At 36.5% G+C, this 18,290-nt stretch overlaps 1 protein-coding gene across 3 annotated transcripts in view; it reads right to left on the reverse strand.

The window, feature by feature from the left end:
- Positions 1-18,290, reverse strand: part of LOC121955120 (adhesion G protein-coupled receptor F3-like) — a 51,993-nt gene that overhangs the window by 13,505 nt on the left and 20,198 nt on the right. Inside the window, exons 13-39 of one of the 3 annotated variants that reach the window (XM_088089571.1) lie at positions 17,819-17,989; positions 17,392-17,436; positions 17,164-17,304; positions 16,198-16,368; positions 13,930-13,974; positions 13,643-13,795; positions 13,286-13,453; positions 13,138-13,182; positions 11,797-11,946; positions 11,518-11,682; positions 11,371-11,406; positions 9,905-9,973; positions 9,506-9,574; positions 7,858-7,920; positions 7,484-7,555; positions 7,323-7,391; positions 7,154-7,219; positions 6,952-7,017; positions 6,747-6,812; positions 6,134-6,211; positions 5,403-5,465; positions 5,221-5,289; positions 4,084-4,155; positions 3,927-3,986; positions 2,270-2,338; positions 1,942-2,010; positions 823-1,230 (exon numbers count right to left, since the gene is read on the reverse strand). In XM_088089571.1, coding sequence (XP_087945697.1) covers positions 823-1,230; positions 1,942-2,010; positions 2,270-2,338; positions 3,927-3,986; positions 4,084-4,155; positions 5,221-5,289; positions 5,403-5,465; positions 6,134-6,211; positions 6,747-6,812; positions 6,952-7,017; positions 7,154-7,219; positions 7,323-7,391; positions 7,484-7,555; positions 7,858-7,920; positions 9,506-9,574; positions 9,905-9,973; positions 11,371-11,406; positions 11,518-11,682; positions 11,797-11,946; positions 13,138-13,182; positions 13,286-13,453; positions 13,643-13,795; positions 13,930-13,974; positions 16,198-16,368; positions 17,164-17,304; positions 17,392-17,436; positions 17,819-17,989 — 2,718 coding nt within the window. Of the gene's footprint in view, positions 1-822; positions 1,231-1,941; positions 2,011-2,269; positions 2,339-3,926; positions 3,987-4,083; positions 4,156-5,220; positions 5,290-5,402; positions 5,466-6,133; positions 6,212-6,746; positions 6,813-6,951; positions 7,018-7,153; positions 7,220-7,322; positions 7,392-7,483; positions 7,556-7,857; positions 7,921-9,505; positions 9,575-9,904; positions 9,974-11,370; positions 11,407-11,517; positions 11,683-11,796; positions 11,947-13,137; positions 13,183-13,285; positions 13,454-13,642; positions 13,796-13,929; positions 13,975-16,197; positions 16,369-17,163; positions 17,322-17,391; positions 17,437-17,818; positions 17,990-18,290 lie in introns of those variants that run through there. The other 2 variants (XM_088089570.1, XM_088089572.1) reach the window with 2 other exon arrangements.

Here is an 18,290-nt window from a genome sequence, read left to right on the forward strand (position 1 = left end):
ATATTTGTATATCTGTATATATATTATGACCTGGCTCCCTCAGAATGGCAATGCAGTCAGAACCATCAATAAGCACAAACCAAATGTCTTGAATTTGCCAACTTCTTCTAAGACAAGGTTTCCGATGTTAGAATAAAAAAAAAAACAATTTCACAAAATAATGGACCTGGCCTGTCTCTGCCTCTACATCGTTAGAGCACTGTGGAGATAATGCTTAATTTTCACCTATTAGCTCTTCTGATCTTGAAGAAGTGATACAGCAGCTAAAGTCTTCCATTTGCTTACTTGACCCAAATCCAAGAACATTTTTTAAAAATGTATGCCAGTGTATGTCGCATGACGTGTTGAAGATTGTAAACAGTTCTCTACAAAAAAACACAAACAGAAAAAAAGCCCTTGATGGTATGTAGTTCTTGAGGGAGCTCCCTTCCTCTTAACAGTAAGTCCCAGATCTGTTTGTCCAAAAAAACACTTCCACTTTAAGATTTCCAAAGTAGACAAAGTAGATTTCCAAATTTTAACTACTGACAGAAGAAACCAATGCTCTCTGCTGAGGCCATAAATAAGGCAATGTTCTTTTGCTTTTATTTTTTCTTAATCGTAACTGAGATGTCATTGACTCTTCCTTGAACCAATAAAGCAATTTCTAACATTTCTAACATATCAAACAATGTTTGAATTTGAAAACTCGACCCTCAGTCCAACGGCACCAAATGACACAAATGAAGAAAATTTGATATAAGGTAATGAATGGTGTATCACTTGTGATTGTAAAGCAATATATAGTGCCTCCTTACCCTGTTTTCTTCAATAAAACCATACCTGTAACAGGTGTAGTAGTGGTTGTTATGGTTGTTGGAGGGGTATCAGGAGCCTTTGTTGAGGTGGTGGTGGTGGAGATAGTGGTAGTAGCTCTGGTAGTGGCCCTCGTGGGAATAGCCGTAGGAACCCTGGTAGTGGTCCTGGTGGGGACAGTCGTAGTAGCTCTGGTAGTGGCCCTCGTGGGAATAGTCGTAGGAACCCTGGTAGTGGTCCTGGTGGGGACAGTCGTAGTAGCTCTGGTAGTGGCCCTCGTGGGAATAGTCGTAGGAACCCTGGTAGTGGTCCTTGTGGGGATAGCAGTAGAAGTCTTGGTGCTGGTTGCTGTTGTGAGGGATGTGGTTGTAGCCAGGTTAGAGGTAACCTCTGGTGTTGGGCCAACTGTGCCATTTGGGCTGGTGACACTAGTAGCTGAAAATGAAGCAGTTTAAACATAAGTGTAATACCCTCAAATTTCTTAAAATGTAGCAGAATAAACAAAAGTACAATTACTAAAAACGTCTTCGGTTGTCGAGTGCACAAAATTTATAGTGTAATAGTTCATAGCAGTGACTTTTGTTACTACATACATATTTTTGCATAACCTCAATTTTAACCAAAACTATAGTTAAGCTGTAAGAATTGTAAGAGAGTTGGTGTAGTGTAGTGCTCTGAAGTGTTGTAGCAACAGGTGTTGAGTCTGCAAATTTCATTTTATGATTTTTCAAGCCAAAGTCATTTACTGTAATATGTCACTTAATTTAACACAAACATATTTTGCCTGCTTTATATATATATATATATATATATATATATATATATATATATATATATATATATGTGTGTGTGTGTGTGTGTGTGTGTTTGTGCGCGCACACACACACATATATGTACAGTATATATACATAGATATAGATGTAGGTAGTTAGATGTAGATAGATAGATAAACATTGACTTGTTGAAACTGCTGTAGTAGACACATCTGGTGTAGCAAAAGGTGTTGAATCTGAACATTTTATACATATAGTTAAGTGAAAATGTATAAAGCATAACAAAAAAAATCATCAAGTAAATATGAACTATTGAAAACTGTCAGACAAATGTTGGAAAGTGTCAGCTTATCTGTCACATCTGTAAACTCACTGTTAGCTGCAGTTGTTGAAGGTGTGGCTGTTGTAGTGCTCAGATATGTTGTGGCAACAGGTGTTGAATCTGCAACCACAATATAACAAACCATTAAGTTACTGCTGGCGCTAAAAACCAACACTATTCAAGCAAAATGACTGACTATAACATTTTACTGCATATTTACTGGTTTAATTCAACTATGAAATTGTTATAAGATGGACAGCCTTTGTATCAAGACTTGCTATGTGTTGTGTCATTTCTCATTATGTTTTATTACTGACAATTAAGAAAGAACTTCAAATACACATCAGTTAACTATAAGGTACACATTTTAAGCACTTACTTGGTACACTTGTAGGTGTTGTGGTAACTGTTGTGTTGTTCACACCTGTAGTTGCATCTGTTGTTGAATCTGGAATATTTATTGTATGCATATTAAATATAACTTGTATTAAAACAAACAAAAAAACACATGAGGGAGTATACAACCCTTTCTACTTGAAATTTGTTTGCTTTGTTAATTGTGTTGTTGTGGCAATGCAATCACTGCTTCGATTATCTTCAGAAACTGTCTCTTTCCAGGTAACAAAACACTACATTAATTTACCACATAGGCTTCACGGGGATGTGGTCGGGGAGGATGAAGGGAGGATCAGGATCTTGTTTAAATTTTTAAGATTGTATATCTCTGAGCACCAGTCAAGTTGCACCAAATCTCTACAGTCAGCACAGTTTCAGGGTGGACACCAAAGGTTAGATTTACTAATTTAGTATTTGACCAAATGTCTCCCCTTCTGTTCCTGAGATATGACACTGAATAATGGCCAGAGACGGTTTTTTCAGAACATTATGATGACACAGTAAAGCTGAAAGGTTTTATACCTTTAGGGTATAAAACGTCGGCATCTTATGGTTTTATTATATTCCACATTTGTGTGAAATGTTGTCATAATTAACTACTAAATTCTTGAGTAATGACAAAAAACATTTTTTGTGAGGTCACAGTGACCTTGACCTTTGACCTCCAAATTCTAATCTTGAATCCCAGTTGAGGTTTATGCCAAATTTAAGGAAACTTCCCTGAGGCCTTCTTGAGATGTTGCTTCCACAAAAATGGGGTGGATGCAGGGAAATAGTGATCTTGTCCTAAGACCACCAAAATCCAAGTAAACGTTCATGCTAAATTTGAAAAAAAAAATCCCTCAAGGCATTCTTGAGATAATATGTTGACAAGGATGAGATGGTTGCAAGTTCACAGTGACCTTGAGCTTTGACCTTTGACTACCTAATCCTAATTTTGAGTCCTAGTTGACATTTTGCCAAATTTAGGGACACTCCCCAGAAGCCTTCTTGAGCTTCCATGAGAAAGAGATAGATGCAAGGTCACGGTGACCTTAACCTATGACCACCAAAATCTAATCAGGTCATAGTTGAGGCTAAATGAATGTTTGTGCCAAATTTGAAGAAAAAAAATCCTTAAGGCATCCTTGAAATAACACACTGACAAGATTGAGATGGATTCAAGTTCTCAGTGTTCTTGACCTTTGACCCCCTACATGTTATCAGTTCATCCTCCAGTCCAAGTGAATATTCTGAATTCATTCATTCAATCATCTAGATATATAGTGCTCAAAAGAATGGGATGGATAGCTGGACAACCTGGAAACATAATGCCTCTGGCCATGGCTATTGCTGGCATGCAAATATGATAAAAACATAATGTTGTGGTCACTACCAGTCGATACTGTAAAATGTTGTTGGAAAACAACTGAAATATGTTGTCAGTGAACATTCTGCTGATATGTGCAGTATCAACATTTTTTACAGCTTGCCAGGTATACTACTTAGCAACATTTCATAAATTTGCTGTTTTATTGTTAATAAAAAAAAAAACAACACTTTCTTGAAAATGTATTTGCTGTTTCAGACTATACAAAATTAATTGTTTCATTTAAAGAGCTGCAATATACTGTAATATAAAAATTATTTGATGAGCTTACGTGTTATAATTGTTGTTTGTGTTGTTGTGCTCATATCAGTTGTAGCAACAGGTGTTGAATCTAAAAAACAGAAAAAAATAATACATAGAGTAAAATCCGATAAGAAAAGCCAAATTACTGGAAAATGTGCTTAATCCCTTAATTTTATGAAACCTACTGGTGACTGCAGTTGTTGATGAAGTTGCAGGTGTCGTAGTGTTTGGATGTGTTGAAGCGATTGCCGTTGAATCTGCAAAGACCATTGTGTAAATGTATGTTATTGCTAAACAATGCAAAGAAAAGTTATTCAAATTAAGTTTTATACATATTTGCTGGACAAGTATGTATCTCTTAGTGCTGAAATACACGGGGCTCGGAAGCAATGTGACGTGCAGCAGCATGAATGCAGCAAGGCACGTCCATTATGTCAGGCTGTTTTCATAAACTGTACGTTTTTCCATGAAAAGTACTGCACCCAAATTTATACATATCCCATGTGTTTTGAAAGGCTTTTCAGTTTCATTTATTACGGTAACTGTATGTTAAGGACGTAATATCATTTGTGGAGGTACCACACTAGCTGTCATTATTTCCAATCCAAGGCCACGTAGGCATGTTATGCGAGCAATTTTTTGCACTGCAACTTTAACTTATGCACAACTGTACAAATTTCACATTTTGTACATACATTTTGTGTCTTTATATTCTATTTTTTTATTATTATTATTTTTTATATTGCTTCTAAATTTTTATCTTATATCTCCGTAGGATGTCATATGACCTGCTCAATGACAGTTTGTTGATTATACTCTCCTGATGCTGCTACACTTTCCCCGGGAGCTGTGCTTGCCCACAGAGCACTGGGAGGCACTGGGAGGCGAATGGTCTGTTTTTCTCACTACATGCAGCTCTGTGGCCCTCCAGGTAAAAACTACAAACAACTGTGTAAAACTCTGGTCCAAAATGATTCAATTGAATACCTCATTGTACGAGAGAAAATGCTAAGCAGCCCAGCAACCTTCCGAGTGCTTTTAAATTTCACATTTAAAGAAATCAATAAAAGTACCCTGTTAATAATTTCAGTACCAGTAAATGTAACCTACACTTCGAAACCCACCATAACTACTGTATTATCACTTGGCAAAACTCAAATCATCTTCAGTGAAGCTGGAAGAAAATATATGCTGCAAAGACGGAGCCTGTTTAGCATATAAAAAAACACTCCATCTCAACTATTTTCATGTCACATCCATGCCCCATGTATTTCCACAACAACTATTCCATCATGTATTATTGCTGACATTATAGCACTTACCTGTTACAGGTGTTGTAGGTGTTGTGGAATCTGTTGTGTGCACAGCTGTTGTTGCAAGTGTTGTTGAGTCTGAAAAGACCAATTCATAACCACGTATGTTAAGATAAAGAATAAAATCTGACAAGTCAGTTTAGACAATGATATAATAATGAGTGATATAAGAATGATTCTGAAGCACTCACTTGTTGCTGTTGACATTGAGGGTGTTGTAGTCTCCTCACTTGGTGTAACAGTCGGTGTTGAATCTGAAAAGAACATTTTACAGTCATATATTACAGCTGAGACATGCTGAGACAAAACAAAATGATGCTCATATATTATTCTAGATACTTTTAAATCTTGTCTTAAAACTCATTTTTATTCCTTGGCTTTTAATCCAGCATGAGAGTTGTGTGGTCTCTGTTTGTCTTTTATTGTTTCCGAATCACTGGTTATTGTTTTGTGTTTTATTTTTTTGAAACTTCTGAATGATCCGCTCGACTTTCTCAGAGTTATGTGATGCAATAACAGCTCTTGTAGCTCCTGCTGCATCATGAGGGAGCCAGTTTCTACTGACAAGCACATAGCCATAGCATCACGTGACCTAAAAAAGCCAAAAAAGTGTTTCTATTGCAATTTTGCTAAATGTAGCTTTATTCAATTATCTGAAATACCAACTTGTTTGAGCGTAAAACTGTTTTGAGATAGTTGGGTTTTTTTATTTGATGTGTTTCCATAAGACATATTTCATATTCACAATATTTTTGCAATATATTAATTTGCACAGTTTTAGGATTAATGGAAACTTGCCTAATGTTAGTTTTGTAGCAGCTGCTGTGAAAAAATTTAAAAAGTGCATGTAAATCACTGGAAGATTTCAATCTGATGAGGAACCAGGGGAGTGTCGTCCCATCATTTCTAAATGAAAACTTACTGGAAGTTGCAGTTGTTGAAGTTGGTGAAGATTCAGGTGTTGTGGTGGTCAGGTGTGTTGTGGCAATTGGTGTTGAACCTGCAAAAATAATTTCATTTCTTTTTAAATTTTATTTCTGGCAATACCAACCAAAGGTAGTCCAAACCCCTCACCCCGTGATAAAGGTTTACAACATATTAACTGGACAGTATGGCTCATAACTCAAACAACAACGATGCTGTTACAGGGAGTGCCATTGTACCAAATTCATGGCAATAGTAGGAGCTGTTGAGTTCAGGTCAGATGTGTTGGTGTTGTTGGATCTTAACATTCTGTTAATTCGATATGTTGAATTAATCTATATGAGGAATATATATATATATATCAGGATCAAGGATAATTGTAATTTCGTCTTTTATTTCATTTTAAAATGACCAATAAATCTACCTTCTATCTTCTTCTATATGTTATTACTTACAACAGAAAATTCAGGTTTATAGATCAATTATTGTATTTAATACTGTAAAACATATGTGTCATAACTGAGGTAAAATCTAAGAATCAATGTTATAGACAAATTGTAAGGATATTTGGAAAAGAAAAGGTAATGTGTGAATTATTTTAAAGCACTGACTTGTTGTAATTGTTGGTGCTGTGGTAACTGTTGTGTTCACAACTGTTGTAGCGACTGTTGTTGAGTCTGAAAAGAAAGACAAAAAGTCAGATTTCCGTGTGTTAAACTGGGAGGTAAAAATCTAATAAACAAATATAAAATACAAACAAATTTTCAGAAACTTTGTGAAAGGAAGAAAGGTTATGAATTATTTGAAAGCACTGACTTGTTACAGTTGTTGAGGTAAATGATGTTGTGTTCACAGCTGTTGTTGTAGTGACTGTTGTTGAGCCTGAAGAGAACAAAAATTTCAAGAAGAATTCTGCGTGTTAAACTGAGAGGGAAAACCTAATAAACAAAGATACAGACAAATGTTAAAAGAAAATGTAAAAGGAAAAATAGTGCATGAATTATTTTAAAGCACTGACTTATTATAATTGTTGGTGCTGTGGTAACTGTTGTGTTCAGTGCTGTTGTAGCGACTGTTGTTAAGCCTGAAGAGAACAAAAATCAGAGGGTCAAATAAACAAAATAACAGACAAATGTTAAGAAAATTTGGAAAAATTAATATTGTATTTATCATTTTAAAGCACTGACTTGTAATATTTGTTGTTGGTGTATTAGCTGTTGTAGTGTTAAATTCTGTTGTTGCAGCAGATGTTGAATCTAGAAGAAATAAAAACATCAACAAACACTTTGTGAAGTAAATCCTTTAGGTAAAGATACAAGTGCAGAATTTAAACCTTCTAAAAACTTACTGGTAACTCCAGTGGTTGGTGGCATTGTGGCTGTTGTGATATTCGGAGTGGTTGTAGCAATAGTTGTAGTATCTGAAAAGAACATTTTATAATTATGCTTTTATTGTTTAACTGTAGAAATTTACAACTGACGACACAAAACAGTTTAGTCTCAGATTATTTTTGCCACGAAACTTTAACTTGACCTCTAACTGCCTTAATACAACAAGGACAGCCATTGTTACAGTTCAAGATGTTACTGTTTGTGTTGCAGTGTTTAGAACCATTGAAGCAATAGTAGCTTATTTTCTGTGTATTATTTTTCAAATAATTCAGCTATTATTATTATTTAATCAATATTTATATTTTCCTACTTGTTTTCTACTTGTACTTACTTGTTTCAGTAGTTGTTGTAAATATTGTTGTGTTCACATCTGTTGTAGCAACTGTTGTTGAATCTGTAAAGATAATGTTAAAGACTTTAAATTACATGTGAAGATAAATCACTAAAATTTTCCCAAAAGTTTTAGCTAGCTTTCCCAATCTACTGTAAAACCTACTGCTAAATACAGCTGTTGGAGCAGTTGCACAAATGTGCTGTGGCAACTGTTGAAAAAAATATTAAAGCCCACCTCCTGTATTTCTTTTTTTTGTTTGAATATATTACTTATACTTTAATAATTTAAAGCTAGTTCAGAAACTAGAAGACCTGATGAATCCAGTGGTATCAACCATATTGCTGTCACATAAAGGGGGCAAACTATGCCCCAAAGTTAGGCTTAATTTCGGCAATAAAAAATTGGCATGGCCATTTGGCAGGGGTGCCTTGACCTCTGACCTCATGATATATATTTTGAAAATTAGTTCTACATTCAGACAAGCCCAGTTCATGCCAGTCCCATGCAGTTTTTTTGTTGTCAGTTGATTCCTAATTAGGACAGTCTGGTAAGAATTGCTTTACCTCAGTATGGACTGTATAACAATTTGGCAATGCAAAATAATGGAATATGAGTAATTGTGATAAACTACTGAGATTTTGCGATTAATACTAACACACAGAATAAGTGAAATACTAAACCTTTTCTGAATGTTATTTGAAAATGTTTTTTTTTCTTTTTTTTTCATGTAACATTGTGAGAATGTTTTATAAAAGAACACTCTATGATCTGTCACCTCTCAATATCACCAAAATATCCTCAAAATGTTGCAGTTAAAATGCTACATCGTAGTCAGCATTTAACCTTATAGGAACATAATATGAAATAATAGCATCTTTAAAAGGTTTTTTAACATTAGATTACGTTGTTTTCTTTAAAACATTATTACAACTTGTAGGTAACGTTAGCCAATGTTGTGGGAATAATACCTGTTTGCTGGAACACCCTAAGTTGAATGAATGGAGCTTGGTGATTGCTGTGGACCGTCTGTAGGTCTTGGTGTAGTTTGGGGAGTTATAGTGTTCAGATATGTCGCCTACTGTTAGTGTTGGTGGTGAGTCCATCAAAGCTATTTTAAGATAGTTAAACTAAAAAATAATAAATATGTTTAAATCCATTTATAAGAGAAAGTGTATATATACCTTATCTGCAAATACTTACTGCCCACAGCAGTTGGGGGTTTAGTTGTTGTCAGATTTGTCTTATTAAGAGGTGTTGTGTCTGAAAAAACTATGTGTCATATAAGACAAATGACTAAACCATGAAACACTCATTGTAAGGCTTTTACACTGTTGCTATACATACATTATACATATATACACTATTTTTGGTAGAACAATGAACAACAATAAATTATGAGTAATTGTTGTGTTCACAGCTGCCATGGGGTCTGTAGCAACAGGTGATGAGTCTTTAGATGTCTGTTTGTCAGAATCAGTTTATTGGACTCATACACTTGTTATCAGACCAATGTTATCTTTTAGTGTATCATTTACTTTTTGTTGAACTTATCACATTAGTTTTTGTAGCTGTAGGTTGTGTAGTGATATGAGCTAGCCAGATCTTACTCTCTTACTGAATAAGTAAAGTCAAAGTCAATACAAACCTGTTACGACAGTTGAGGTTGGTGTAAAGATTGTTGTTGTGTTCTGCGTTGTTGCAACAGTCGTGGTATCTGTGATTTAAAGAACACAATACAAAAACAAAGTGTTATTTGCTAAAGATTAAGAAATATTGTGTTTATCAACCCCATTTCCAACAAAAATAATATCTTAAGAACAAAAGGAACCCCTACTGACCAAGACTCTACATCTGTTTAACATTTCCACTGCAGACAGTACTCTTAAATGTAGGCGGGGTTGTTGTCACTCACTGCTCCATCTAGCTCTCACTGTACTTCCTTGAACTTATCACATTAGTTTTTGTAGCTGTAGATTGTGTAGTGATATGAGCTAGCCAGATCTTACTCTCTTACTGAACAAGTAAAGTCAAAGTCAATACAAACCAGTTATGACAGTTGAGGTTGGTGTAAAGATTGTTGTTGTGTTCTGCGTTGTTGCAACAGTTGTGGTATCTGTGATTTAAAGAACACGATACAAAAACAAAGTGTTATTTGCTAAAATGCTAAGAAATATTGTGTTTATCAAACCCTATTTCCAACAAAAATAGTATCTTAAGAACAAAAGGAACCCCTACCAACCAAGACTCTACATCTGTTTAACATTTCCACTGCAGACAGTACTCTTAAATGTAGGCGGGGTTGTTGTCACTCACTGCTCTGTCTAGCTCTCACTGTACTTCCTCGTTGCAGGTGATTTTTCAGAACAAAATAGACCAAGCTGGAGTGATAGTTAAAAGTACCAGATTGTGCACTGAGTCCTTCCAGTCTGTTCTCATTCCAGACTTGTAAAATCTTGCCACTTTGACGGTGCTTTTGGAGAAAGATCACAACTACAAAAGGGCATCTACAGGGCAGGCAATGGGTCCAATAGACCTTTTTTCTATGCTTTAACATGTGCTTCCTTCCCCTAAACCTAACCATCCGTGCCAGTATTCACGTTTGTTATTTGCGTTTTGGTGTTGGTTGCCATGTGCTTGTGTTGACATCACAGCAGCATCATCGTGCAACATCAACAGCAGACACAGAGGGATAACTAGAGCATATTATGCAGATGCATTAGTCCATTGCAAAGTGCCAATGAGTGACAACTTGGGATGAGTACATGTTGATCCTTCTCAAGCAGCCACAGGGGTTTAGTACTGCCAGAGTGCACAAGAACAACACACCCCATTAGAGGATTAGAATATATGCGCTTCACATTATCCAGTCAAAATTAATATACATATTTTTGACATCCTGAGATCCACTCATTAATAAAAGTGCATGTCATCTTAGACAATAATAACAGATGGAGTGGTTAAAGTTGTCATCTTGAAATTTCAGGTGTGTTGATTGATTTACGTCAACTTATGCATTAAGTAAAATCTCAAGTAAACATTCCACCTAAAATGTTGCAGGCAGACCAGTGAATTTTTTGTTTTTTTTCAGTCTACAGCTGATGCTAGTGTCAAAACCAGTTGCAACTCAACTCTGAGCAGAGTGATGGCTCTCTACTGACCAGTCAACAGACTGCAGTGTTTCTAACTCTACCTTTTAGTACCAGATCAGAGTCATAGGTACCCCAACAGAGGAGTGCCAAAAAATAGGGTTGATAGGGAAGGGCTCCATTGGTACCTTCCACAACTTTTTTGTAACAGAAATGCAAATAATGCGTTCTGAACTAAACTGAACTAAATCAAAGTATTTGGTGGAAACAGGGCTTAAACAGTCTTCGCTCAGATTACTGATCAGCAGCAGATTGAGTAAAAAGGTAGAAAAAGTCTCAATGTTGTGGTATTTTCATTTACTCGTGTTATGTTGTAAATACTTTACTATTCATTCAAGTCAGAGAACTCATTGTTATATCATACCATTTGGAGGAGCTGGTGATGGGCAGATGAAGAGATCTGTTGGAAAAAGACAGAGACTGACTCAACTTTGAAAACAAACAGTCAGTGACCATGTCTTAAATATAACTGAGGTATGAAAGGAATTTAAAAGAGGCTTTCAGCTCCTACCAGACACTGTCTGGCAATAAACCCCGTCAGGAGGAATGCCTTTGATGCATTCACAGCTATTGTCAAATATATCATCACAGCTGCCAAAAGTGGAGCACATCTGACAAGGCCAGCGATACTGTTCTTCACACCTGCACTGGATTGTTGTACCATTTTGGGAACAAACTAGAAAGAAATCAGAGAGACACATTAGCATATAAAATGAGATGAGGCATTTTTGACATAACTTGCGATGATCTTCAGTGCTTATTCATTTTGTGAATGTGTTTCTGTTCCTACCTGTGGTAATGTTGACCTCACTGATTTGTATTTGGTTGTTGATGCTGATGGGGTAAATGATGTTTGTCAGAATGATCCTCAGTTGATTTATGAGGGTAACATCTGAGATGTTCAACTCAACAGAAAAGATGTATTCATAAACTGGAGCAGCTGCAGGGAGAGATTAGAAAACAAGAATTACCACAACATGGTTGTATGCCTCCGTGCACCAGTCAAGCTTCTCTGACAGTTTACATCCATGTCTGTGAAAACATGGAGGCTTCACACAAATCTTCCTCCTGACAATACAGAAGATCTCAACAACAGACACCCAAGATTTGGCCACATTTATACAAAATTGGCCCTACTAAAAACGGAGTCTTTCCTTGTGAGAACAATCCGTGTATAAAGGGATCCACAAAAACAACCAAAAATGTTGAAGTATGCATGTCAGGCTAGTAGATGGCAGTGTAACTTTGTATTGGCACACTGTAGAAAAACACCTTGCGCATATGCAAAGTGCAGCTGTGACATCACTGTTCTCACAGGATCTGCGCATTGTCACTTTACACGGCAACAGTAGCGCTTGCATTTGAAAAAGATTCAATTCTGGAACCCAATTTCAAAAATTTGTATTTTCAATCCCCCAAAACACCATTGTCATGTGAACTAAAGGCCAAACCGTAACAAAGTTAATCATTTCATGCAAGAACCATTACCATATAAATGGCCCCTAAGTGTCACTAATTCAGCATCTGACCAAATATTGTTGAGATGTTGAGTAATGGCCAGGGAAGTGCTTTGGCAGAATATTATGATATCACAGTGAAGGTGACCTTTGACCTCTTGAAAATAAAATGTCATGATTCTGTCATTATATTTGTTAATACATTTGTGTGAAATTTTGTTATAATTAGTGTATGAATTATCAACTAATGGCCAAAAAAGTTTTCTGAGATCTCAGCGACCTTAATCTTTAACATTTAACCACCATATTCTAATCAGTTCATTCTTGAGGCCAGGTGGACGATTTTTCCCTAAGATATTGCGTAAGATAGATGAAAGGTCACAGTGACATTGACCCTCTGACTATCAAATCTAATCAGTTCATCACTGAGTCCAAGTGAATGTTTGACCTAAAGTGAAAAAAAAAACTTCCTTAAGGCTTTCTTGAGATATCACATTCACAAGAATGGAACTGATGGACGGACAACCCCCAAAAAATGCTCCGGCCACGGCAATCGCAACGACAGAGACATAAAAACACAGTTTACTGTAATGAGACATGTTGGTGTTTGGAGTAGAGATGGTAAAAATTATCTCATGTTCTTTGTAGACGATGTGGTGTTTTCTCAGTCTTACGTGTTGTAGATGGAGCTGCTGTGGTATCAATACATGTTGTGAAGTCTGTGAATAAGAAAAGAGATGTTAACTCCAAAAACACGGACGCTAACTTTTTAGAAAATACTTTCCGTTCATTTCCACGCCTACTGTAAAACTGCTTGCTTACTGTACTGTACAGGCTGGCAGTGTTGTCCATCAGGAGGAATGGCGTTGATGCATCCACATGTGTCATCAGTGATGTTGTCACAGGATCCATATGTTAAACACTGATCACATGACCAACGATACTGATCCTCACATCTGCACTGGTAACCACCACTGCTCGGCGAGCACACTGGAGATTTGGAGACTCAGATTGTTGACAACATATCTCATTTGATTCATATGTTTAATTTCTTACTCTGTAATTATGGATTTGTTAAGAAGTCTTTTGTGCAAAAACAGATCTGAAGCATCACAGTAAGCTAAAAAAAAATATTCTAGTTTGTTCTGAAATAGTCTAGAATGTCATTATGAATCCTACCTGTAGAGATGTTGACCTCACTGACTTGTATTTGGTTGCTGATGCTGATGGGGAAACTGATGTTTGCCAGAATGATCCTCAGCTGATTTATCAGAGTGACATCTGAGATGTTCAACTCAACAGAGAGGATGTATTCATAAAGAGCTGGAGGAGCTGCGGAGGTAGAGTTTTTTTTTTTTTAAAAAAAAGATTCATAAATGATCTACAGTCACTCTATCACTTGTAATCAGTACTGTGTTTTTCTTTTTTGCATTTTCACAAATGAAATTCTGTCTTCTCAGACTTACTTGTTGGTGATGGAGTTGTTGTAGTAAGAATACAACCTGTAAAGTCTGTAAGCACAGAGAGAAAGAGAGGCAGCTGCAGAATAAATACAAATATAGAGAGTGACACGACAAAGATAATTAGCTCTGTACTATACATGCCAAACAATAGATGGCACAGTTTCCACAGGTTTACTTCTGACTGAGCTGAGCTTAGAGCTTAAATGCTCATCACTGACAACATTTACAGGCAGAAAAACATTATGCCCTCATTCTGAAAAAGACAGTATTCCTACCAAGCTGTTTACATGTCTAACGAAAAATAATATTTAACTAAAAGTCCTGTTTACAAGTATGGAAAAGTGGAATGGGTGGAAATATTTTTTTTTATTTTGCTTCTTTGCATCAAACAGCATTTAGTGTAGGAAACAGTTTTCCACCCATGGTGGACTGACTGGACCGTGTGAACAGCCTCCCTCTTTCATTCCTTCACCGGCCTACTTTAAAAGGTTGTTGATATGACATTGGCAGTAGCATTGCAATTGAATGAGATTTCCACGGTACAATTACTGTCTCAGGAAATATCCCATTATCACAGTATCACGGCATAAGGTATGACACAATCATTAGTACTATTATCATTAGAGGTTGACTTACATTGTTTTTTCAGGGCAGATACCAATACTGATTATTAGTGCTTAATGAGACCAATAACCAAAATTTGAAACTGATATGCATTTACAATAACAATGAAAATCTTTCTCTCAAAATGTAGAATTTGGAATATAAAAAACTCCAACACAAAACTTTGTTTGAATGCTTTAAGCAAATGTTGAATCAAAACTGAAACTTTAAACATCATATAAAGCAAGTTCCCTGCAACTTTTTTTTATAAAGTTAAGTGAAAATTTAAATAAAAAATGCTCAAACAAAAATAGCTCCCTGAGGTTTTACGAAGTTTAAAGTCCTCCAATGCTGATGTAAAGACTGCCTTCCCTGCTGCTAATTGAGTGTAATACACACATATTTTCATTACTTAATTTTATCTGTGATCATACTAAAATATTGATACAGATAATCAGCAAAATGCAAAATACTGGCTGCAATAATCTGACAGGCTGATAATTTGTCAACCCTTAATTATTATAACTTACAATGACCCTCGGATGAATGAAAACATTTTTTTAAAAAAAAAGCTTGTTTGGATGTGGGGGCCTCAACTACATTGCCATTGTGAAAGGAAATAAAATAAATATCATATGAAATAATAAACATCATAAAGCGAACTGAAGAATAGCGTGAAACTTTTTTTTCAATACCGGAGAAAAACAAAGGTACTTGGTATGACAATAATCAGTTTACATATCACGGCATGCTGTAAAAGCTATATACAGCTGCAACCTTTATTTGCACATATCCAAAAGCCCACTGATATCAGAGTCTTACATAATGTTTGTTTTTACCCTCTGTATGATGTATGATCAATAATTCTAATCTTGTCATAATGTGCAGTTAAGTTAACGCATCACTTCTCACACGATCTCCTCACAGCCAGTTCACAGCCAATCATGTCAATCAGCACGCTGAGAAAAAATGACGTCAGCTGTAGGCTGAGCCCTGCAGACTGAGGCAGAGGGTATGGGTAGATTTGTAGATGTATTAAAATGTCATTTAAATACTTGTTTACTAAAGTTATAGATTTAATTTATTCACTCTTGTGATCGTGACTGCCGTGCAATAGTTTTTCTGAAAATACGATCATTTTGAGCCTTAGTACGAGAGTTTAACATTTCCAATCTGGCAACACCCGCTGTGTTTATTTTTTTGTTGTGGACATGAAGCTTCTGGTCAACAGTTGGATGTTAGCGTCAGCAGACAGTTAAACACATACCCTGCTGGTGGCTTATAAAAACCACGTGACAATTCACACTCCATGCTCTCAAAGTCCTTTTATTTATAACCCGCCCATAATCCCACAGGTGTGAGTTGAAAATGTTACATTCAGAAGGCTTAATTTCAGAACATCTGAAGGCAATATGCTGTTTACATGATCTGCATCAAATTCAGAATATTGTCAGATTTGTAATAGTGTAATACTAATGTGCATGTAAACATAGCCAGTGTCCTCTAACGGGACACTCAGCATGATGTCTCCCTACCTGGATTTATTAGGTGTGATTTTTTGAGCGTCTTGATTTTTGTTTGTTTTCAAAACCATGGTGAAAAAGGGTCTCTACAGTAAGACACATCATAGGTTGACTAGAATGAAGTTATTATAACAAACCAACTTACTGTGCTGATCAGCAGGCTGGCAGTGTTGTCCATCAGGAGGAATGGCATTGATGCATCCACATGTGTCATCAGTGATGTTGTCGCAGGATCCATATGTTAAACACTGGTCACATGACCAACGATACTGATCCTCACATCTGCACTGGTAACCAACACTGCTCAGAGAGCACACTGGAAACAATCAGATACAATGTGGACAAAGTTATCATATGTAATACATTTCTAGAGCCATATTCACATAAACTAGTATTACAGTGGGACTTGAGACATTACCCAAAATGCTGTTAAAACTTGAAATATAGATATAATTTAATTAATTTATTCAATGAAACATTTACAACTGACAACACAGCCTCCATACTTATCAAGCAGTGTAAAACCTTTTTATATATATATATATATATATATATCTGTGTGTGTGTGTGTGTGTGTGTGTGTGTGTGTGTGTATGTGTATGATATTTCACGAATCAGAGTCATCTTTTGATCAGTCATCTGTCAAGTTTGATGATGAGCAGCTGGTGCTTTTTTAGGGCCATGAGTGACAGTAAAACTGATTTATGTAAAGTGAATGGAATGGGCTACCATAACTTTGTTCATAATCTTTTCATAGAGCTGGAAATATGATGCTTGCCAATTTTGGAGATGGAAAGAAGAAACACAATAGATGGAAAAAAAAACCTCAAGAACAGTTCTGTGGCAATAATGGATATAAACTGCTGTAAAAACACACTGCTTGTTTGAAGTTAAGCAGTTGAACTTAAATCTTTACGTTGACTGAATCTGAGAAGTTGAATCATGACATTATTACCAGTCAAATGTTAAGGTAGTCTGGACACTTGCTGTTTTATGCTTAAACAGTGTGTTTCTTATAGTGCATAAATTTAATGTGAAATACTTTATAAAAAACATCAAAGGTTGGAAAAGAAGTGTATATCCTGAAAAAGTGAAAAGGCAATGCTCTTACCTGTAGAGACACTGATGTTGGAGACTTGAACATCATTGGTTAGGCTGATTGGGTAACTTAAGGCCTTCAGTTGATCTATGACTGTAACGTCTACGGTGTTTAACTCAACAGTGATCAGGTATTGGTAGACTTGTGGAGGAGCTGCAGAGACAGAAGAGCTTCAGTCATTTCCATCATTTCTCACATGCACTGTCATTATAGGGATTAGTGTTGTCTTTTCAGTCGTACTTGTGGGTGATGGAGGGGGTGTTGTTACAGGGCAGGAGGTGAAGTCTGTCAGGAAAAAGACACACAGTGTTGTTATTGTTGGGTATACTGTGGACTACAGACAATCATATGTTTTTATCTCATCCTCCATCTCAAAAGATATGGCTACGACTTCAAATGTTGCTGTACAAACTAAAACAAATTAAAAATATGGTTTTTTTTAAAGATATTTTTGGGGCATTTTTGCCTTTAATTGATAGGACAGCACAAGTGTAAAATGGGGAGAGAGAGAGAAGGAATGACATGCAGCAAATTTCTGAGGCTGGAGTCGAACACGGGGCCGCTGCGGTGAGGACAGCCACCAGGTGCCCCAAAATACCCTTTTTATAAGGCCTGAAATCTATCAGAACAATAATCATTTATTTGTCGACAGATTCTGCTTGCTTACTGTGCTGATCAGCAGGCTGGCAGTGTTGTCCATCAGGAGGAATGGCACTGATGCATCCACATGTGTCATCAGTGATGTTGTCGCAGGATCCATATGTTAAACACTGATCACATGACCAACGGTACCGATCCTCACATCTGCACTGGTAACCAACACTGCTTGGAGAGCACACTGGAGACACAGATATCTATCAGTGTTTTTTAAAAGAGTAATTAAACCTCTAACGTTTGTCTTGAGTGCCTCCTCCCTGGAATGTGAAAAAAGTCTCAATAACGGGTGGGGCTGGGAGGGGGCTAAGACACATCCAGTCACCCAATAGTGCCGCCTCTTGATCCACAGCACCTCCCTACACCCTCACAAAGTTGGTGAGAGGGGGTCGGAAAGGCAGGGACAGGGGACTCAGTTGGTAAAAAAAGCAGACTCCTGCTACCAGAATCAGCCTGTAGTAAAACCGTCACCTTAGAATTAAAGA

This window comes from Plectropomus leopardus, chromosome 16, assembly GCF_026936395.1.
Source record: "Plectropomus leopardus strain MGB_pleo_1.0 chromosome 16, ASM2693639v1, whole genome shotgun sequence".
NCBI lineage: Eukaryota > Metazoa > Chordata > Actinopteri > Perciformes > Serranidae > Plectropomus > Plectropomus leopardus.